The 22,780-nt window shown below is 39.7% G+C and overlaps 10 protein-coding genes and 1 non-coding gene across 11 annotated transcripts; 4 read left to right on the forward strand and 7 right to left on the reverse strand.

Moving 5' to 3' along the window:
- Positions 1 to 651: 651 nt before the first annotated feature.
- TIM21 (Tim21p) lies at positions 652 to 1,356 on the forward strand (the record flags this gene model as incomplete). Its single annotated transcript, XM_451793.1, has 1 exon — positions 652 to 1,356. One exon carries the CDS (start codon positions 652 to 654, stop codon positions 1,354 to 1,356), a length of 705 nt encoding a protein of 234 aa, XP_451793.1.
- A 272-nt stretch (positions 1,357 to 1,628) lies between these two features.
- Positions 1,629 to 3,209, reverse strand: GAS2 (1,3-beta-glucanosyltransferase; the record flags this gene model as incomplete). The annotated part of the gene is made up of 1 exon (XM_451794.1): positions 1,629 to 3,209. One exon carries the CDS (start codon positions 3,207 to 3,209, stop codon positions 1,629 to 1,631), a length of 1,581 nt encoding a protein of 526 aa, XP_451794.1.
- A 527-nt stretch (positions 3,210 to 3,736) lies between these two features.
- Positions 3,737 to 9,373, reverse strand: FKS1 (1,3-beta-D-glucan synthase; the record flags this gene model as incomplete). The annotated part of the gene is made up of 1 exon (XM_451796.1): positions 3,737 to 9,373. One exon carries the CDS (start codon positions 9,371 to 9,373, stop codon positions 3,737 to 3,739), a length of 5,637 nt encoding a protein of 1,878 aa, XP_451796.1.
- A 1,310-nt stretch (positions 9,374 to 10,683) lies between these two features.
- IMO32 (Imo32p) lies at positions 10,684 to 11,718 on the reverse strand (the record flags this gene model as incomplete). Its single annotated transcript, XM_451797.1, has 1 exon — positions 10,684 to 11,718. The coding sequence occupies one exon, from the start codon at positions 11,716 to 11,718 to the stop codon at positions 10,684 to 10,686; it is 1,035 nt and encodes a 344-aa protein (XP_451797.1).
- A 539-nt stretch (positions 11,719 to 12,257) lies between these two features.
- On the reverse strand, positions 12,258 to 14,234 carry KLLA0_B05885g (uncharacterized protein; the record flags this gene model as incomplete). The annotated part of the gene is made up of 1 exon (XM_451798.1): positions 12,258 to 14,234. One exon carries the CDS (start codon positions 14,232 to 14,234, stop codon positions 12,258 to 12,260), a length of 1,977 nt encoding a protein of 658 aa, XP_451798.1.
- A 332-nt stretch (positions 14,235 to 14,566) lies between these two features.
- Positions 14,567 to 15,502, reverse strand: RPP0 (60S ribosomal protein uL10; the record flags this gene model as incomplete). The annotated part of the gene is made up of 1 exon (XM_451800.1): positions 14,567 to 15,502. One exon carries the CDS (start codon positions 15,500 to 15,502, stop codon positions 14,567 to 14,569), a length of 936 nt encoding a protein of 311 aa, XP_451800.1.
- Positions 15,503 to 16,174: 672 nt separating this feature from the next.
- Positions 16,175 to 16,636, forward strand: POP6 (ribonuclease P/MRP protein subunit POP6; the record flags this gene model as incomplete). Its single annotated transcript, XM_451803.1, has 1 exon — positions 16,175 to 16,636. One exon carries the CDS (start codon positions 16,175 to 16,177, stop codon positions 16,634 to 16,636), a length of 462 nt encoding a protein of 153 aa, XP_451803.1.
- Positions 16,637 to 17,247: 611 nt separating this feature from the next.
- On the forward strand, positions 17,248 to 18,720 carry KLLA0_B05995g (heme-dependent oxidative N-demethylase family protein; the record flags this gene model as incomplete). Its single annotated transcript, XM_451804.1, has 1 exon — positions 17,248 to 18,720. The coding sequence occupies one exon, from the start codon at positions 17,248 to 17,250 to the stop codon at positions 18,718 to 18,720; it is 1,473 nt and encodes a 490-aa protein (XP_451804.1).
- A 103-nt stretch (positions 18,721 to 18,823) lies between these two features.
- On the reverse strand, positions 18,824 to 18,895 carry KLLA0_B06017r. The gene has a single exon. It is a non-coding gene; the product is annotated as a tRNA-Asp (tRNA).
- Positions 18,896 to 20,034: 1,139 nt separating this feature from the next.
- On the forward strand, positions 20,035 to 21,804 carry VRP1 (Vrp1p; the record flags this gene model as incomplete). Its single annotated transcript, XM_451805.1, has 1 exon — positions 20,035 to 21,804. The coding sequence occupies one exon, from the start codon at positions 20,035 to 20,037 to the stop codon at positions 21,802 to 21,804; it is 1,770 nt and encodes a 589-aa protein (XP_451805.1).
- A 77-nt stretch (positions 21,805 to 21,881) lies between these two features.
- On the reverse strand, positions 21,882 to 22,582 carry ERV1 (flavin-linked sulfhydryl oxidase; the record flags this gene model as incomplete). Its single annotated transcript, XM_451806.2, has 2 exons — positions 21,882 to 22,413; positions 22,500 to 22,582. The coding sequence occupies 2 exons, from the start codon at positions 22,580 to 22,582 to the stop codon at positions 21,882 to 21,884; spliced, it is 615 nt and encodes a 204-aa protein (XP_451806.2).
- Between the last annotated feature and the right edge of the window lie 198 nt (positions 22,583 to 22,780).

Consider the following 22,780-nt stretch of genomic DNA (forward strand, 5'->3'; position numbering starts at 1 on the left):
GGTTTCCTGTTTGCATGCCATTAACTTGCTTCTACCATTATCCGTAATAACAACATTTCTCCCGTTGTTTTGTTTTACCTGCACTTTTAAGACCGATCACCATTTTCCATTACCAGAGTTGATAGTTATCATCAATTTCGAAACACCTACTGTACTTAAATTCAATAAAACGTAGCCATTATCACTCTTTCTGCACCAATTCATTCACCTTCTTCCACATAAGTATAAATTTATTGCAAATCTACCCAATATCTGTGGCTCAAGATGTAGCCACCAAAACGTCTTCCTACAGCTATTTACATAAACATCTGAATATGTTCATTTAAGGGAATGATCCCATTTACCCTGAGGATGTTATGACGACCTGTTGAACTGAGGCGATATCTCCGCAGCAATAGATTAAACAATTTAGGTCTCGGTGACACCTACAGGTTCATGCAATTCTTACGAATTTCGTCTTATGTTAATTCCCTCTGTCCTTACTCCGGTATATAGTATTCCAAAGGAAACACCGTCCTTGTCAAATTTAGAGAATTAAATTCTTAGGCTAAAAACTCAAAACTTCTTAAAACATAAGTAGTGTAATAAGGCAAAAGAGATTCTTTCGTCAACAGAAGACATTGAGTCAGAGGGCTGCTAACAAAGGCAATAATGTTCTGTCAGTTCATATCACGTCCAGCCCAGTCTTTGAGTGGAAAATTCTCATCCAAGACACTCTGTTTGCCTTTAATTGCATCTCCAGTCAGAATAAAACATACAGTTCAAGGATATTCTACGTTCAATGCTCAACAGAATGCAGGCAACAAGCAACAAAAAAAGAAGATACCACTATGGCCGCGAATTAGGGCTTTTACGACTTTTACCTTTTCCGGAATACTGGTCATCGGGGCCACTGGTTTAGCTGGAGTTGTCATCTATTTGATTGGAGCAGAGCTATTCTCTCCTTCGGGGGATACTCAAATCTTCAATCGTGCCGTTAGCAAAGTAGAAAATGATGAAGTCGCCAGAAGATTATTGAAATGCAACGATACGGAAACGTCTACAGAGAGATTAAAAGCGTACGGAGAAATTTTAACTGATGATCGTTGGACAAGAAATAGACCAATCTCATCGACAAGAAGAATTGACAAGGAGGGCAAGGAACATTATCTCATGAGGTTCCATGTAGAATCCAAGCAGAAAATGGGGATCGTTCATGTGGAAGCCAAAGAATCCGATGTAAATTACCAACCTGATTTCGTTTCAATGTACCTTGATATTCCTGGAGAAAAACGTCATTATTTGATTAAGCCCAAACTTTCCATTGTCAAACCAAAAGGATTCTTGGGAGTTAATTGGGGCCCCAAAAGAGACTAAACTGTAATGAATCACACCAATGGTATATCAAATCCTTTCATTTTTGATACGAACACTTTTGCATTCTTTTATTTTGTTGTTCACCCGCCATATATATATTCCATAATTCTAATGAAACAATTGACGCCTATTCTCCTCAGTGCAATATTGACTGTTAATATGGTACTTTAAGAAAACTTAAACAAGATGCGGGGTTGCCATGCTGCTCCGCCAAAAAATAGTAAACGAAGAACTTATTTCATGTCTATCTAAACAAAGTGCATTTGATTTATTTATAAAAAGAACGTGTATGTCATAGCTGTCAAAAGAAGCAGGATGGAACATATTTTTTGCGAATTACCAAGATTACTGATATCTTGATCATTGGTTGGAACTTTAATTGATTTTTTTGTGTTAACAGAATCTTGAACCGATTTGATTAAGGCTTGACACTGGGTTTTTGTATTGTAGCTTTTGAAGTTAAAATAAATGTCCTCATTGGCTAACGGACACGTACTTCCACCTTTGCCAGATGCATAATATAGTTTACTCAACTGTAAGCTAAGTTTCTGTCTTGCATTACAATCGGCAAACTCTCCGTATTCTCCTTCTGCTCCATTATTGCTAATGTCTGAGCAGTCAATTTGAGCACAAACATAATCAAAGTATGACTTATAAGACTTTGATTCCTTGAATGGGGAAGAAAGACACGGCAACAGCTCTTCCAAACATTTGCACTTATCAAAGTCAGGCTCCGGGGGAAGGTCCAGAGATGCTTTCCATAGTTTACTTTTTTGTGGACACTTACGTGCTGCTGGTTTTTCAGACTCCAAATGCTTTTGCAAGGAAACTGTCTTGGGTTTAGCCTTCTCGAACTCATTTTGAAGGTATTTGAAATCTTCCAATTCAATCACTTGACCGTTTTTAGTCACTTTAACCACTCCATATTCATTCTCTTCTTCGAAGTACATGTATACTAGACCTCCGGACCACACGGGCGTCATTAATGGTCCGTAGAGAGCTCCTACTTCTGTAAAGGGCCTTGGTCTAACAGCGTTACATCCGAACTCCGAGAAGAAGACTGGCACCGGAAAGTTCTTAAACTCTATGGTCCTTTCACGGTACCCACTTCCTCCATAACTGGAGTAACCGCACCATTCATACATGTTAATACCGTAAAAATCAGCTGCATATTCCCCACAAACGAAGTAATCGGCTAGAGCATCTCTTGTATCACTATCATCGTTGGTCGAATATCCAACTGGAATCTTTCGATATCCTTTACTTTCTATGTGTTTCTTAATATCACGAATTGATGCTTTAACAAATGGAGACGCATCTGTGTTGGTTTTGTCATTGGTAACCTCGTTTCCTGCAAAATATCCCAAGATGTTGTCATATTTACTCATAGAGTCCACGACATCTTTATAACGTTGAAAGGTTTGAACATCCCATGAAGGAGAATCGCGGGATATTGATACATCTGGCTCACTCAAATCCAAAAGAACATAAATGCCAGCCTCTGCAAAAGCATTCATACATTCGTCATGATCTTTTGTTGGGTCAACAGAATAAACTCTTACTGTGTTAACATGTAGCTTCGTCAAATACGGTAGATCTCTCAAACAAATTGAGGTATCAGCTAGTGGATCAATATAAGTTGTATCATAAACAGTATCATCAGCAGTAAGTTCATCTAATGATCTACTTGGCTGATAAGCGATACCCTTGAGAAAGAATTGTTCTCCAGTTTTCGAATTGAAGAACTTATTACCAGCTATCTGAATGGTAGGTAGATCAGAATTGATATCTGATGCCTCACCTCCTACTATACGCTGTAAAAGGCATAGAAAATACCAACAATACATCATCATTGTGATTATGGCCGATGCTTGTATCTGTTGCAATGGTCGTTCCTTGTTTAGACTTAGGTTGATGTCTTTGTGACTTGCGTCAGTTTAAATACCGCCAGGCGACACATTTATCTCAGGAAATAATTACTCCTAGAAAATTACAAGAACACTAAGTAAGAAAGGATCGAAATTTAATACGTCAGAATATAAGTATAATTCCACTTTTTGTTTTATAAAGATACAAAATATATGATATATGAAGGGCATTTGTTTTCCTATTGGTGCTAGATGATATTTCTCCTGAGTACCGAAATGAAAACAGATTAATGCGTAATTGGTTAATGTTTTGATAATGTAAAGAACGTCTTTCCACCAACCATTGAAATGTTTATAATTGTAAATGTAATAATGATAAAAATAACAAAAAAATACAATGAAATCCTGTAAAAGGAGTATACAAAGACTGAGATCTGAGTTAACTATACTATCCAGGATGAACTGCCAGATATTCAACATTGTTCTTTTTATTTTAATTTTGGTTTTCCCATTCAGGCCTTGGTGGACCAGGTAGTCAAAGATGGGGCTTTGGTGAAGTAATGTCCAGAATAAGTGGACAAATTGAAACCAGTATCGTTGTTTTGTTGTCTTCTTGGTTGAATCAAACCAGCGAAAATATCACTACCGGCACTGTCCACCTTAGAACCAAGATCCGCAGTATCCACCTTTGAAGCAGCGACAGCTGGACCAATGATACAAGCAGCGAATATTGCCAAAACCAGGAAGTACAACGAACAGTATTTTTTGACCATACGTTTACGTAGACGTGTTTGCTTCAAAGAATAGATTGGTGGACGAATTTGACGAGAAGGCTTTAACCAGAACAACATGATAGAATGGAATTTATCAGCCATTGGAATACATAAGATTGGCAATTGACAGAATAGCAAGATGTGACCCAAAATGAAATCAGCAGCGAATTCTGAGAGTTCCACAACTTTAGCAACGAATTCTCTTGATGGTTGAGTCCAGGCCATGTAACCCAAACCAGTACCATACCATTTACCAGTCCAGAATGCAGTGTTTGCATGATCATTCTTGAATTCACGAGTTAACATGAACAAGGTCATACACTTGAAGACTAATCTTTGACATTGAATACAAGTGATCAAACCGATCAACATCTTAGTGAAATTGAAAGCTTCAAGAACCCACATAATGATGAAGAAGACAATGTGAACAATAACTGCAACACCATGAGCAATACCGGCCATAACGGAACCAGTCTTCTTACAACACATACCCAATAACGGACCTGAACAACAAGATAGACCTAAACATACACCAAGTACACCCATGTTGACGACAATTGGACCCAAAGTACAGATGACAATACGCAACCAAGAGTTCACAACACTGACATCCTTAACACCAGTTTGAGCATTAATGAAAGTGAATGCAGTGAAACAACCAGCGGCGTAGATGATACATGGGATTAATTCGGCGAAGATTAAGTTAGATCTATGAGCTCTTGGAGCATCACCAGCGGCTCTTTCGGATTCATCACCGACCAGCTTACGTTTGAAACCGGTGACACGAGATCTTGACATTCTAACGTAACCAATCCAAGAATTCTTGTGATATTTATTGTTACCTCTAGACAACCATCTGATGAAATCTCTGTAATCCAAGAAGAAATCTTGCCATGAAAATTGATGTGGATTGAAGATGAATGGAGAGAACATCAAAGCCGATAATGAGGCCCAGAACCATAGTAAAGCAGCTTGCCAGTAGGCAATTGTAGAGAATAACAACATTAACATAGATCTTGAACCCATGTAAATAGCTGAACCAGCAAATCTAGAATATAGAATGGAGAATGGAATACGAGAAGTAGCGAAACCACGACCAGTAGAGATATAACGAGCACCACCAACTGTCAAATCACTCAATAAAGATGCAGAATAGATTTGACCGGCAAAGACTTCAAACATTGGAGACAGAGATAGTAAGTGGCGCAAGAATCTTTGAACAGCTTTCCAGATACCACGCTCAATCAATTCTTGAACAACAATTGGAATGAATGCGATGAAAAACACAATAAAGATGGATAATGTATAACGTCTGACCCAATCAATAACAGGTTCAAAGTTGTAACAACCAATTGGATATAGAACATCGGTGATAGGCTTGTATTTGTTATAGGAACACATGATGGATTGATTAGCCATAGAATTCATGTTAACAAGAGTTAACATAAATAATTGCAAAGACAATTGAATAAACAAGTTATTCAAATGGAAACCAGGATGCGCGTAGTAGAAAGACAAGAAACGATCGAAAGGCAATTGAGTACCCAAGTAGTAGTACTCACGAGATAACATTTGCTCACCCATACCAGCACCAATCTTAGTTGTGAAATTTAAAATGGTACCAAAACCTAAATCTCTACCCTTACCACATTGATAATATTCACAGTGCTTGATACGACCACCACGAAGCATAGCAGTCATACCGGCATAAATATCTTCGTTCAAATGTAAACCCTTTTGAGCCTTGGAGACACCACCTCTGGTTGTCATATAAGTAGCATTGACGAAATCTGGATGTCCATAATGCAATTTACCACCAATTTGAGCCAAGGTACGAGCAAATAAGGTACCGAAAGTTTGTTCCTTACCAGCTGCAACATCACCTAAGACACCAGAGTTTTCAGAGAAAATATATTCACGAGCACCAACAATAGCAACTGGATGGTTGTTACCTTGATCTTCGTATTTCAAACCTGGAGAGTATGGGTTGACCTGTTCAACGTTCAATTCTTCGAATTCTGCCAAGACAGATCTAATCTTCAAACATTCTTCCAAATAGTTATCTTGGTTAGCATCAATCAATTGAATGTATTCACCTCTGTAGAAAATCAAAGCATGGTTTTGATTATCGGATTTACCATCACCCAAGATTGGGTTACCAGATAATTGAACTCTAAACTTAGGACGTCTACGACCATTTTCCATAATTTCACAATAACCATCAATCAAAGCGGAGTAAATCCTTGGTTCTTCACCTTCGTTCAATGGAGGTTCTTCATCCAAATAAGCGATCTGTAAGTCAGGGTAAGCTCTTAACAAGAATTCGGCATTTTCTAGCTCATGAGGTTTAAACTTAGCCAATCTTTGCATAGAGACCAAGAACTTGAACTTTCTTCTCGCCATTCTTTCCAACTCTCTTTCCAAACCTTCAGTATCACCACCGAACATTTGAACAATTTCAGGGTTTTCAACACGGTACAACAATTTAATGGCTCTTGCATAATTCATGAAACCAGAAACAGTACGGTACAAAGTTTGGGATCTCAATGAGGCCCAAATACGGGTACGTAAAGTGTACTCTGGTGCAGCAGACTTGAAACCGATACAGTAGAATGGTAAATCATCGATTTGTGACTTCATACCACCTTCCTTTTCAGAATCCTCCTCGTTTCCTTCAAATGCAGCAGTTTCTTCAGCCAAGATCTTTGTATCCTTGACGAAACAATCCCATTCGACAGGATGCAATTGCTTCAAATATTCCAACAAAGTGACTCTTGAGAATTGATCATCTTCACGAATAATTTCTCTTAAAGATAGCAAGATTCTTTCGGAGTAATGAGGTGTCAAAACGGTGAAAGTTGGCATGTTATCAACTGGTAATGGTTCTGGGATTGGAGTAGCCAAAGATTGAGCAAAGAAAGAGATACGACGTTCAGCTTCGGAGTTTCTTGGGAAGAATTCAGTCTCGAAATTGTTATCATCTTGAGACACGAAAAAGGTTGGAGCTCTTAGAGTTCTCTTGCCCTCAATCTCAGATGGAACTTGATGGTATAACAACTTTTGAACGTGGTCAATGGCCAACAAATGTTCTCTGTACATGGAAATGACAATGGCATTCCAAACTTGAGAGATTAAAACTTTTGGTTTATATTTAATTTCCATATCAGTAGTAGCCAAGATCTTTGAGTAAATTCTCTTTGGTAACCTGGTGAAGATGTTTCTCCATGGTGTTAAGATAGAGATACCCAAGTAGAAAGATCTACCAACAGAGAAAACAGTGTTACAAATAATGTACCACATATAAGTATCCAAGAAGAAAAGGATCAAATCAGTAGCGATCATCAAACCTAAGACGATCTTTGGTTGTTGACGACAAAGTTGATCTTTATAACCATAATCACCAGTACATCTCATCACAGTGGTAGATAAAATTCTGATTGGATCTCTTAAGGAAAGGGTCAAGAAGAAATAGGATTCGGAGAACTTAGCTGCAAAAACGGTAACCCATAATAAATAAGACATCCACATATCAAGACCCTTCAATTGGTAGAAAGAAGCTGTAAAAGTTTGAGATGCAACATATTTTCTAGTAGATTTTTTCATGTACGATGTGAATAATCCACCTAATGGCATAATGGAGAAGAAAATGATGGTAATCAAAGCGACAAAGAACATAACTGCAGAGACTACTAAAGCGGCCTTGGAGTAAACGGTCAAAGGATCATAGGCGAAGACAAAGATGATTGGACCCAAGTTAACACCGAGGATACCAACCAAGAACCAGAAACGACGAGACAAATGTTGAGCACCAGCCCAATTTCTTGGGACAAAGAACCATTCCGAGATAGTTGCCACAATTTGAATAATAGTTGCCAAAGAACCAGCCAACGCACTAGAGGCCCATCTGTAAGCAGCCAAAGGTTTGTTGTTTAATAGTTGTTGGTAGTTATGAGTGTAAAGAGTTGGGGCATTGTAAGCGGTGTACATCCAGTAGATAGAGGCGTGAACGACCCAGATACGGTTGAAATTGGTGACCAAATGGAACCAAGAACGTGTTTCTTTATAAGTCTTAAAGAAAACGTCATCCCAAATAACGTCACCTAATCTCAAATAACGTTCCTCAGCGGGCAAATCGATCAAACGAGTGCCATCTTCCAAGATTACTTTGGCTATACCTTCAGGGTACCAAAACAACTGATTTACATCATCGTAACCAATAACCTTGTTATGATCCTTTTCACGTTTCACGTAACGACCATCCACCACTTCATAGACTTGAGATCTAATAAATCTATAAATTGGAGTGATAACTCTGTTCAAGAAATCACCTTCTGGAATAGGATCTGAACGGTTCTGACAAAGAGGAGAATCTAAATAATCAGAAGCACACTTGTAGATGAAACATAAACATTCTGAGGTAAATCTGACTTGATTGGCTTCACCCCATAGTAACAAATACAAAGCGATTTGACGAACTCTTTCCACTGGTGAAAGTTTGTTCATCTTAGCCTTCCATCTGAAATCTGCAGCTTCCAAAGAGTTATCACCTTCCAATTGGTTCAAAGCACTCTCTGGATTTTCCGAGCTGTTAGCTTCTTCCATGGCCTTCTTATTCTTCTTTCTTGCCTTTCTTGCCTTTCTAGACATTTTACCAAGACTCATATTTCTGAAACCAATTTCATCATCCATATCTAGTTGTGCAGCGAAGTACCATTTCTTATAATTGGCACTATCACTTCCGATATAATCAGCATGTAAAGATAACAATGCTTGTTGAGGAGACATTCTTGAAGCTCTAGAATCCAATAGAGTCATGAAATGATCGAACATGTTTCTCATGGAATCTCTTTGGAACCCAAATTTATTAGTCAAATCGATGAAAACATCTTCAATTTCGCTTGCGGTCACTGGAGTCTGAGTGTCAGCGGTCCATGCTGGATATGGTTCAGTTGGTAAAGCCATGGCAACTGCTGAAGGATCGAAACCTTCACCACCATAAATTGGTGTCGAAGCACCAGATGATCTTGGATCACCATAACTCATTTGAGAAGGAGCATATTGACCGTATCCGTTCCCGGAAGCGCCTCCGTAACTATCGTAGCCACCTGGGGTACCTGGAGGAGCGTAACTGAAATCAGAGAAATTTTCAGGATCCTGGCCAGCACCACGAGGCTGATCATAGTAGCCTTGGCCCGGTTGGCCCGGTTGACCTGGCTGTTGGTAATATTCAGCAGATTGATCGTAGTAGCCCGGGTCTTGCGCGTAATATTGATCTTGCGCATAGATTGGTTGACCATATTCATCGTACTGTTGTTGGTCGTACTCATCCCTTGGGATATGACCACCTTGATCCTGGTACGGATCGTTGTAAGACATAGCGAATGTGGGGTGAGGTGAAAGAGAGAAGCTTCTTAAGGTATGAATCCACACACAAACACACTAACTATTAGAAATAAAAGTTTGTGAAAAAAACGTGTAATAAAGCAGATCAGATCTTAATTGATTCAAAATAACCAAAGTATTAATAAAAAAAAAAAAAGCACCAGAAAACTATACCAAACCAGAAAAAAACTAGCTTGAATTGAATATAGTTAAAGTTGCTATGTTATTACTATATCGAATCTCTTGCGTTCGATCCAATATTTTTTTTTTATTTTTAGATCAATCTTTGACTTTTCTTTGATCTTGTTTTGTGGTTCAAAGCGTGTACCTCTTGGTGAATGGGATTTACCTGAGAAAGTACCAATACTAGCTCTGGTGTTCTTTCCTAGTAAGATGAAACAAAGTAGAAAAACAGAGCTCTCTAAAACACAAAAAGAACCAGAAGTGAAACCAATAACTCGAAGCTGGACCGAAGAATCTTGTTGTTTTTAAAAAAGGATCTGAAAAGGATCTAAACCAAATCTTAAGCTATTTTTTTTTTCTAATGCTCTCATTCTCTTTCCCACTATGAACAAAAAAATTGTAAAAAATGGAAACAGAAAGTGGACACAATAAGATTCGAAATCGAAACAGTGGTATATACAGAAATTAACTAAAAGAAATTTACACTTAAATGCTAGTAACAGCGATATAACGTGTATGATTATGATATAATCAACTCTCTGTATGGATGATAGTATGTGCATACCCCAATCTAAGGTGGAATGTCGTCTCGTCTCCCGCTTTCAACTACGCTATTTCCATCGTTCTCATGAATTTGCATGGCCTATCTCAAGAAAAAAGTTAGCTAACTAAGTCCTATAGTACAGTACATAGAGTAGCGTATATCATTACTAAGTACTTTTTTTTTCTCTTACAATTCCTAATCGATCCATGTCCTTGGACGGAAATCGCGCTTTGATTTTTTTTCTTTTAATTTTTTCTTTGTGTCGCGAAATTTAGTTCAGCTCGACTCAGTTTGGTTCGATTTTGGGTTCGAACGTGATACAGTTTTTCTCGTTTCGTTGTGTGCTTCTACGCGGTTTTAACGCGAGAAATGTCTCGGTCGACGCACAACCAAGACATGCACAATGCGAAACTGAAACACCACGAAAATAGATTCCGTTAATAGTTAAATTCTTGTTTCTTTTTGTTCTTGGTGGCAGTGACAGTAAAGGGACGTTCGACCAAAAGCAAAAGAGAAGAAAATCTATTTTAGGAAGCAAGGCGGGTAATAGCGGTGGCCGATTGTGGCATGTATGTATTTACGCTTCCTCGTGCCTTTCCACAAAATCGCAGATTAGATCCGCGCATTCCTGTGGTTTTTCCGTATTCAACCAGTGTCCGGCGTCAACGTCTCTTATTTCGAAGTTAGGGAAGAAGCGACCAATGTCTTGGATATACTCGTCGGCGATGAAGTGCGATTGGGTACCCCTGATGAACAGGCTGGGGCCTGTCCATCTGTGAACCCATGGGTTGAACTCCCAATTGGCGATATTGCCCTTCACTATTGCGTCATTGAGGATCCCTAACGGAATCCTCGATTTGAACCTGTACTCTCCGGTCTTTTCATCCTTCACTTTTTGTAGAACTGTCATTAAGAACTGTCTTACCACAACGCTTTCTTCCACGGATTTTAATTTTTCCATTGCTTGTTGTGCGGTATGCATTGTGGGGTCTTCGATGATACCCAACAAGGCTTTGACATACCGAGGGAATGAACTCTGTGGTTGCGTTGCCACTGGGGCGTTGTCCATGCTTACGAGCATGGCACACATGTCAGGTTTCCGTAACACAACGCTCATCGCGGTCTTGGCCCCCATTGAATGGCCCACAATTATAGGTTTCTCTTCGAAATCACGTGACTTGATCCATCTCTCGACGTCGGCTGCCATACCGATGTAATCATGTCGTCCAATATGCGGGGAGCCACCGTGGTTTCTCATATCAAGAGAAAACACATCGCGTGTCAATTTTTTGTTCAAAATCCGGGCAATGGTCCGGTTATTTGATTTACTGCCGAATATCCCATGCAATATGATGATCGGGGATTTAAACTCATACGGTGAACTGAATTCATCGACAACCTCAGAGCATAATTCTACCGTAGGGATATCGTCCGATGTCAAATATGGGTTCAACACTTCGGTTGACCCATATATGCCCTGACGAGTTCTTGTCTTGCCTGTATTGTTATGATGGCTGTATATTGGACCAGTGCTATAGCTAGCAGAAATACCATATCGAATTAAACTAATGGATCTGGACCCCTGTATATGACGAGTTAACACTGAAATCATTCGTTTAAATGGAAAACCTGCGTTTGCGTCTAAGATGCTCCTATCCTTTTCTCAAGTCGATTGCTTTTTTTTTTGGCTTGCCTTATCTATATATCTCTCTTCTCTAATATCCCCTTTATCAAATACGGGGAATCACAGGTCAAAGCAAAAGAGCGAGACGGCTGAAATGTGCTTTCCTTAAATAATGCTAACGGCTTTCTTGCCCCTTCGTAAATATAAATCAATATCGATTTGTTCCACGGGGCAGTTACGGTGCTAGCGGTGATATTTTTCTGGTTTCGGTCTCTTATCTATACATTTATTCTCATCTCATCTCAATTTTTTTTTAGGTTTTTCTATAAACCGTCGAAAGAACAAAAGGCTCGAAACCTGTCTCTGTGCTATTGTGAGTTAGTGGGGCAGGGCACGTGATATAGAGTCATCTTACCCGGATTGGCGTCAGATCGAAATTGTTTCCATTATTAAAGGAATATACATATACATATATATAAAATGAAAAGTTCTAGCTAACGGTTGCTGTTTCCTGTGGTCCTCTCTCTCTATAAATCATTCTCATCATCACCAAAGAACTTGAACATGAGTTTCCTCTTTTTCTCGTTTAGTTTACTAAACCGTGGTTGATTCGGAGGATCCATGTCACCGTACGTAGTGTTTTGATATTCTTCATGGAACCTTAATCCATTACGAATTTGATTTGCAACTTCAGTTTCAAACAGCCTCATAGTATTGCTTGCCGAACGTTTGGTTGACCAATGGAGATATGCTTTTTTCCATTTTTGGATTTTCAACCAGAGTTTATATCTATATCCGTTGTCGGGCATGGTAGTTAAATATTCTATCCACCCAACAGGTTTTGGTTGAAAGTAAACCGATCCATCATATCGCATAGTGTCGCATTCTATTATAGCTCTTTGAGTAGCATTTTCTTCAGTTAGGATCAATTCCTGGTTTTGGTTAGTTTCCACCTCTTGTGCCTCTCTAGTCGACAAAGATGTTGATACACGTTCTACTATTGTACCGGGATTGGCAACAATTGAGGACGGGTCCATGGATGGTTTAGATATTGCATCTACAATCAGAGTGACGTTCAGTGATTTCACAGAGCTTTCGAACTCAGATTCTGTTAGCAAAAAAGATATGGATCTTTGTAAACTATACAAATCTCTTTGAAACAATCCTGACATTCTTGTCTCTAAGCTATTAGCAAATCTGGTCAATATATCAGTATATTCCCGAGTTGCTAAAGTGTTCATGTTAACACCACGGGTAGAAAATAACATGTCGTTGAATTCATTTATGAACAATTTGGCAAGATTGTACTTGTCCTTGATATTCATTAACGCATCCTCATCGTTGCACTTATCAGCATCTTTATTAAATTGTGTCTCCATCTTTGTTATTAATTCGATGCACCAAGATTGAACTTTTTCTTGCCCAATAAATCTGTCATTTTGATTCCATTTCCAAAATGCTTCTTCCATCCTCATTATTAGATCAGATTTGTCCATCTCTATGGCATTCCAGATAAATCCTTCAAGGCATGGTAATACGTTCTGAGAAGAACAACCCATACTTAGACATGTTTCGAAAATCTTCCTCAACAACGTCATATTCATATGGTACACCAACAAAAAACTGTAACTGACTTTCAAATGTTTCAATTCCAATAATGATAGATTCTGGCCCTGAACTTCAAAGAAAAGACTTTTCAACAATTGTTGTGGCACTTGGGAAACAGTTTGAAGTACTAAGATAGATGCCAAACAATTGCCCCTCCCTTCAACAAATTTACATTCAGAATTATCAATTTCCTCTTTAGCTTTTTTGAGTAGTACTGAGAGAGTATTATCTGGGGAAGCGTTTACAAATCTCGCTACTAGGTCTATACTTTTTTCTAGTACATCCATTTCAATGTCCAAATCTTTAACCTTTTGAAAGATACCTAATACCATATCCCATTGCAAAATGACCTCACCAAGATCTGCTAAACTGTTCTCAATGTCGTATTCTTTGTGTTTGCCTACTATATCTTCTTCGTTAACTAGGAATCCACTTGATGACTCTGTATCTGATAAATCAGGGACATCACCGAGGCAATTAATGAAATCTATGAAATGTGAAGTTCTTGGTTCGAATACATGAAGAATGTCCTCATCAAGCAATCTATTGAGCTTTTTCCAGTAAAACTCCCCTTCGATGATATCTATATTCTCACTGTCTGCCTCTTCACTTTTATTTTGAGTGTTGGAACCATCTTTTAAAGCATTATTATTTTTATCGTAAATTAGTCTGAAAGATTCGTCAACACGAACTGAAAACTTTATCACATCTGAACCATCCAATTTGATACTAGATCCAATAGTAGGATCTTGTACGAATTCTCTTTCATGGTCGAAAGAAACTAGATTATCATCAAGATCCTTATCTTGCTGGAAAGGTTTGAAAAATGACTTCTTCTCAGACAGATCTGAGAGGACTTTATTATCTTGACTTTGACTCCTCACCGATAAAGACATCTTAATCAGACCGCCTGTGTGCTAGTTGCTAAGCTATGCCATCAACTTTGACCAAACTGTTAGTGAACGGTAATCTAGTTTGTGTCCGACGTCAGTTTTTCTTCAAATATTAGCAATAATCTGACCTACACTACTATGGAGCGGACCGCTTAGACAGGCAAAAAACAAATAAATTGTCGCCATGAAGACACGATAATTTGATGCGATAAGATTTGTGCGCTTAAGATAGAAATTAATAAAGACTAACTAAACTTATAGATACAGATTGATCATCTGAAACCGATATGTGAATTTAAAATTTAATTGTTATTGTTTCCATAATTATAAGGTGTTTAATCGAACAAACCGAAACCCATGTCGTCATCAGATTCTTCTTCTTCTTCAGCTGGAGCTTCTTCAGCAGCAGCTTCGGAAGAGCCGGAAGCAGCAGCAACTGGGGCAGCAGAAGCGTAAGCATCTGGGTTCTCAATTCTGTCCTTCAATTCTTCAATTTCTGGGTAGATGTAGTCAGCAGCGATAGCGACAGCCAACAAGTCCTTGTAGTTGTTGATCAAAGAGTGACCGACAGATGGCAAGGTTGGGTAACCAGCAGCCAAGGAAACACAAGCAATGGTGTTGACAGCAGAGATGAAGTGAGAGATCAATTCATCGTCAGTGATATCCAAGATGGAAGCTGGGAAGACTTGACCGTTGTCGTAAACTTGAACGACGGTCAAACCGTAGGTGAATGGAGAAATGTTCAACAAGTTCAACAAAGAAGCTTCAGAAGCACCGACTCTCTTACCAGCGTCAACGACCTTAACGTCAGAGACAATTTCAATGGTACCTCTGGCAATCTTGGTTGGAACACCCAAAGCTTGGAAGAAAGAAGTCTTACCTGGTTCCATACCGGTGTTGACGGCGAGAACCCAGATATCTTCTGGGGCAACAGCACCAGCTCTGGCTGGAGCGGCAACCTTGTTGGCGATGATGACTTCCTTGATATCTTGCAAGGAATCGTTGGTGAAGATGAAACCAACGTTACCCTTGACGAAAGGCAACAACTTTTCGTAGTCTGGGAAGTCAGAGATGAAACCTCTGACAGCTCTTCTGACCATGGTGTTCTTACCCATCAAGACAACAGCTCTGCCTCTCAAGTTCTTTCTGACTTCGTGCATTTGTTGGGAAGACACATTGTCAACACCAACAACGAAGACAGACTTGTATTCTTCCAAGTATTCTCTTAGCTTGGCAAAGTATTCAGCTTTCTTTTCACGGACGCCCCCCATTTCGACTTTTTTAGTGATAGGATGTTTAAGGTAGTACCTGTGGTTCTTGTAAACTATATACAAACTACAAATCTAATCAAGTACTTAACATCCAATTATGTATATTCATATGTAAAGGACGTTTTATCATAAAATTCAATATTTTTCAAGTTTGGTTTCCCTCAGCGATGAAAAATTTGAGATTTTCCAATTTCCAAATTAAGGCCCACATGAAAAACAAACAAGCATCCGTTAATCATACAGAAATAGGTGTAACTCATATGGTATATTATAAAAAAGAAGGAGCTTGAGTGAATGGTATCAGGATGTACCCTCTACGCTTGAAAACCATCTGGTGCTGAGGATTCAATCCATATGCCGGACTTGTTAATACTTTAACGTTGTATTGCTTAATACAACGGGTTTGCATTGTTTAAATGCACGTGACCACTAGTCAAAGAGGAAATTAATTCCTTTGGAGTTTTATCAAGGTGCATGGGTGTTGTGTTGACATTTTTTACATATGTAAGGGTGTAAACAGTCCGCAGAATAGCTTTCATCGTATCAATGCTCATCCCATCTCGTCGAAAAGAAATCTACAATAACTTCCCAAGTTATCGTAGCATTGAGTATTGATAATTCAATCGATGAGAAACTCGCCTTAGTTGAGTAATTAGCTACAAAGCAACAACGATGGCTTCTTCCAAACTAAAATATAACGAAATTGAAGTAGAAGGCATAGATCCTTCCACCTACGTAGAATGTTCGACCTACATCAAAGAAAAAATCATCCCAGAAACCCTGCGAAGTGCAGGTTGGAACAATGCGTCTGAGACATCTGTAGGAGCAATTATTTCGTACAGTAAAAACTCCAATATTAAACAATGTGTGGATCAACTCGCAGCTATCACTGCTGATACATTCGTACTTGTTGCTTATGGAGTTCATGTACAAAAAGCACTTTCGATAATAGAGATCTTCAAGACTACTGAAAACGGGAAAGCACTACATCAATTTAATAAACTAGACTCGTTTATTGAAATCAAGGCTGGACGTAATGAACTATTGGATAGAAAAGTCAACTTGCCTATACTTATTACCTTATTCACTAAACAAGAAGTCAAAAGCCTTAATAAATTCACAAAACAATCGTAACTTCAACGTTGACACAATTTAAAGTATACTGATAACGCTTCCAGTCAAAACATATTGTATATACCTTTGTGATCCGTCAGGGCGGACAGTGAACAAATTCCGATCGTCAAAAAAAATATCGTACCCAATTTATTTGGTAAATAGCTACAATATCGCAATTGCCATGTTCGACCTATATTTCATCTGTATTAGGCAAGCAAGCTTACCTTATCAAAATTGATGGATATTGAGTTCCGATCCCTCGCCGTAATATTTCATAACTTTAAAATTCCCTTCCTTCGAGCGATATGTTTCGAATTTCCGTTGGAATCTTCCACGTCTCCAGTGTTTTAGGGTTGTTCTCGCGCATACAATTTTAAAAAAAAAAAAGTGAGGCCACTGATATCACTACATGAGATACAGAGACGGGATCATGACAGTTTCTTCAAGTATGATTCATTATCGGGGATTTTGTTGCGGTCGTCAAAACTGTAATATAAACGGGCTGAAAGATTCATATATAAACTCTTTAAGATCAATTCACTTATATCTGGCAAATTTCAGTTCGAAAACTAAAAGATAAGAAGCGATTACGTTCGGAAACAGTATTGATTTACTTTAAGGATAGATACATGGGAATCGACTTGAGTTTGATTTTGGGTAAGCAGGTAACTTTCCCACTATTTTGCTACGTTTCGTATCAATTGTATAAAGATCTGGTTTGTGGCGATGCGAAACAAATTAATTCCAGTGTGAACATTAGTGACGATGTTTTCGCTGATGATATTGATAAGAAAAGTACTGCGCTAAAAGATAACGGTGATAAGCAAGAAGAGAGATGGGAACCTGTGAGTTTCATGAAAGACATCCAGCCATCTACAGCAGAAAGGGATTACAAATTATGGTTCGATACACCACCTTTCCCTTACCAACCTTTCAAGCCTGGTGAATACAGATTAACAATGGGTGTAAGGCCGATGCCAAATGAATATTGGCTAGTGTTTGAAAGCACTCTTAAAGATAGAATAGAAAAGAAGTGGGATGTGATCAAAAATAATTACAAGGATGTGATATACCATTTGGATCCCGCTATGATTAATTGCACTACTTATGATAATGCAGCTATCACAGACACCACATTAGTCACGATAAAGGATGTGGAAAAAGCTGACCTAACGGTTTGTGAGTGGTACAATACCCTAGTAAGTTTCTTGATCGCAAGGTTCCCTCAATACTTCACTGTGGTGCTACATCCAAATGATGAAACACCCGGTGTCTTGTACAACAGCATCATGGACGAGTATCATCCAGTGGATGCATTCCATTATCTCAAATTACAAAGTACCGATTTGCAGTTCTTGAAATACCGGTGTTGTAACATAGACATCATACCAGAAGAGTTGAAGGATCCATCAAACCTATTTGATGAGGTTGGAAGAATTGCCATAGTAACCACAGAAAAGACGAAGAGAGCTCACGAGTTGATTTTGGCGGTACAAAGAATGGTTGAAGAAGATTTAGTACTGTTGTCTCCAAATGCTAACGGCCAATATAATAACGAATATATAATGATTTCGGGATGTTTTGCATTTGCAGCAGGGTTCAATCCTCGTCAACGATTCCTCAAACCCATGACACAAATCCATGGACCTGTTCCAGAATATAAGCAAAAATTACAGACGCAAATGAATAAATTCTTCCAAACTCACAAACCCGGAAAATTAGTGATGAGGATAAACTTCTCGTTCCAAACACATTCCAAACTGTTTGTCACAGATGATAATAAGGGTACAGAGGAAGAGGAAATTCGTCCGAAAACTTTAGAAGAGATGCATGGAGGTCATGATTTGCATTACAGATCTGAAAGACAATGTCTAATCAAATTAGAAAACTCAAAATCAATGTGTTTTTCTATCAAGACGTATCTATGGAACTTGCAAGATGAGTTCTTAGCAAACGATTACTATTCACAGGAAGGTGTTATTCAGGATTTATGTGACGCAGTGAAAGGAATGCAAGATTCAATTGGACAATACAAGCGTAAACCCGAGTGGGGGCCAGCATTGCTTGAAATGCTTGAATCAGCATTACATAGAAAGTTGTAAATAACTTTAACGAACAATATTGACAGATACTCTTAAATTAACGAGTGTTGTTAATAGAGCTTGAGTCGAATGTGAATGCAGTGACGAAAAAATAAAAAAGCTTCTCCGCGACGGGGAATTGAACCCCGATCTCGCACGCGACAAGCGCGAATTCTAACCATTAAACTATCGCGGAATAGATATTTTTATGAAAGATTGAGAAGACATTCCCTCACAAGTCTGGAATACGAAACCATGTGCAAGAAGTTCATTTCCGAGACTAAATTATAAGGCTTTTTGGGTAACCAAGGTTCGAATCACAAAATACCATACGATTTAGAGATGTGCCCCAGTTTCCTGGGTAAAGGACGCTATTTATGCATCCAAAACCATTCGTGAAAATTCGTGATGATGTTTTTTAGCATTCAACAGAGGAAAATCCACAGAAACGAGGGAAACACACAGCAAGAAGCTGTGAATTTATCTTCAATTTGGGCATCGCTTTGAATCCATGCACCACTGAAAGAAAAACTGCGCACGGATCTTCGAAGATGCCACTTAAAATCTATATACTATGAGGACGGATTCCATTAGCTAAGTTAAAAGAACGACGACAGAAAATGCATTACTTCGCGTTAGGACACCTGTCACTAACAAAACAAAGAATTGACAACGTATTACATCTTGCTGTGGAATATATTAGCTCAATTTTTAATCCAATCCCCGATGGTGGTGGTACTAGCTATAGATAGTGTACATGATATATAGATTTCAGTACCTTCTTCACATAGTAAGTTGTTAAGATGCTTGATCGCCTTTGAAAACTTTTTTAAGACAAGGTCCAATACCAAAATGTTACCCGAATATATTATATTGGTAAATTATTCGTATAGGGCTGGTAACTGGGAATGGCACTCCACTAAAACGATGTTCCTCATTTAGTTACTACATGCCGATGCTACCGCGAAATCATGAAGAGGTCCAGTGAACTTCGTACTGTAGTAGTATCATAGAATCGTCTTGCATTGCCGTATTCTTCTTGATTATTGATTTAGCACCGAACTGAAAGTGTAGTGTCTGGGTGGAAAGTGTAGTGTCCGGGTATCCTTGAGGCTTCCAGATATCAATTAGCTATTTAAAAATGAAAGAAACGTCAAATCAGAGAGAAACAAACTGTTGCAGTGCATAGGGGTCCACTGCGTTTAAGGTAGTTATTCGAAAAGAATCATAGCGATACCAATTGACCAGTGTGTTTCCGCTAAAAGTTCTATAAGACTTAAGGATTTGAGCATACTTTGTTATAGATAACTTGCTGAACATAGAAATTAGAATAATATGGCTGGTCCACCTCCACCACCAGCACCTCCTCCGCCTATGTTTGGCGGAAATTCATCCAATGCTGGCTCCGCTGCAACTCCTGTCCCACCCCCAGCGGCTGTTCCAGGACGTGATGCCTTATTGAGTGATATTAGGAAAGGTGCAAAACTTAAGAAAGCACACACTGTGGATAAGAGTGCACCTGCGATTGGAGGATCAAGTTCGATGAGCCACTCTGTATCAGTATCGAGCTCAGCAGTCCCGCCTGTAGCACCATCGATCCCGACTCCAACTCAGCTTCCCGGTGTCCCTCAATTGGGAGATATACTTGCTGGTGGGATCCCTAAATTAAAACATGTTTCGGGTTCCTCTAAATCACCAGCTATTCCATCTGGAGCTCCTCCGCTTCCGGATAGCTCTTCAATCCCAAAAATTCCTTCTAATAGACCACAGCGTAAAAAGACTTTGAGAAGTGAGGGTGATTCGTCAGTGGCGGCTCCTCCTGCTCCTCCTCCAATGGCAGCACCGGCAATTCCAACAAGTCCGCCACCAGTACCCATGATGAACACACCACCGGTTCCGAAACATCCTCCAGCAAGACAACGCACAGAAGCACCTCCGGTTCAAGCACAACCTGCTCCGCCTGTAACGTTACCACCTGCACCTCCAGCTCCTCCTATAGCCGTGCCACCAGCTCCGGCACCTCCAGTACCTCTAGCACCTCCCACAATTAGCACCCCTCCTGCGGCCCCACCAGCACCTCCTACGCCTGCACCTCCTACATCTGCACCTCCAGCTCCAGCACCTCCAGCACCTCCCATAATCAGTACCCCTCCTGCAGCCCCACCTGCACCTCCAAGCATATCATTCCCAACGTCCACGCCGCAACCACCACCATCTGCACCGTCCCCAGCTGGAGGACTTCCATTCCTGGCGGAGATTCAACGAAAGAGAGATGACAGATTCGTAGTTGAAGGAACAGGACATGGTGCGTCGAATAATACAGCATCTTCCGCTCCAAAGGTACCGCTTCCCTCATCATCTGCTCCTCCGGCTCCTCCTTCGTTCAGTGCTCCTTCGGTTCCACCAACTCCAGCTCCTGCTGCTCCACCTTCAATTGCTGCTCCTCCGGCCCCACCGGCTCCTGCACCTCCTGCACCTCCTGCCCCTCCTGCCCCTCCGGCCCCACCTACTCCTTCCTTTAATGCACCTACGCTGCCTCAATCTACCCCAAGTTCTGAAGCACCATCTATTCCAGCCGGAGGATTACCATTTCTGGCATCAATACAAAGCAGAAGGGATGATTCTCACATTATCGAAAGTGAGAATAGTCATACACCAGTGGGTGCGCCAACGGCTCCTCCTTCCCCTCCTCCACAAGCCGCTTCATTTCCCTCTGCCAAAGCTCCACCACCTCCACCCGCAGCCTCAGAGGAATCTCTTCAACAAAATCAGCAACCTCAAGTGGAACGCACAAATAGTTCCTCATCAAAAGGTTTCTTCAAACACAGACTTTTTTCATCTGGTAATGAAGCCAGTCGACCATCTCAATCTACTAACCCTTACACAAATGCTGCTGAAATAGATGTCGGAGATTTCACAATAGAAGGAAGTCAAGATACGACCGGAATAAAGCTGAATAACAGTGGAATAACCATTGATGATTCAAAATTCGATTGGTCTAACAGAAACGATCTCCCCAAACCGAGACAATTCTTGGGCTTAAGAAAACTATATCCAAGTGGCAGAGGTTCAAGTGTTCCATTAGATTTTACTGTATTTACATGACTTTATAATGAGTAAGAACTATATAAGATATTAATGAAAGCATTCCTAGACGAGTGGAAGAGGAAGAAGTATAACACTTAATCCCACCCATCTACCCACCTTTTCTTCCACAAATCGCAGTTGAATTTCTCCTTTCCCAATTTCTCATTAACTTCATTATGTGCCGCACAAATCCATCTACCTAAGTCGTCTTTTGAATCAACCTTGGGTGCGTTCTCTTTTATAAATAGTTCAAAGTCCTTAGCACACCACCCGCATGGATAAACATGAGAGAATATGGTCATAAATTGTTTCATTTCTTGTTTCTGTGTGTCCGATGGCTTATTCGGATACTTGGCAGCTATCGTATGTAACAAAGTCCAAGAAGAACGGCCTAGCTCTTCGACATCAGCAGGCCCAGACTTAGAGTATGTCTTAGATCCAGGAATCAACAGTGGCTGGTCAGCTGAAGTATTTGAAATATCTGTCGCGGCCCCAGCTGCTAATTCACCGGAGCCAGGAGACTGAGTGGAATCCGCCACTGGTGAAGCAGAAGAATTGCCGCTTCCCCGAGCCTTCAAAGTGCCGGTCACAAATTGAAAGTCCAACAAAGTATTGCATGAACGACAGCTAGATTGATAGTACATAAACGTTAGTAAAAGTTTTCTGAAATTCGATTATTTCGTTTCTCGATATTAGGGTTGCAAAATACGAACGGTTTTCCATCTTCATCGTAGATGATTTTTCTTCCAGACAGTCCAAATTCTGGTGTTTTAGAAGTTTCAGTACGGCTTGACATGATTCATGCAGGTTGGTTGGAAAGATTTGGTCGTATGCTTGCATCTTTATGAATTCTATTCTCTAAATTTGTAAGCATTCGAGAGATGCATTGAAATCGAAATCTTTAAATTCAGATCAAATTTATGAAGCGATGAGATAGAAGATAACATTGGATGATAACAAAGAAAAATTTCAGTACATGTATGAGATTACAGCT

The sequence above is a fragment of the Kluyveromyces lactis genome (assembly GCF_000002515.2).
Source record: "Kluyveromyces lactis strain NRRL Y-1140 chromosome B complete sequence".
Classification (NCBI taxonomy): domain Eukaryota; kingdom Fungi; phylum Ascomycota; class Saccharomycetes; order Saccharomycetales; family Saccharomycetaceae; genus Kluyveromyces; species Kluyveromyces lactis.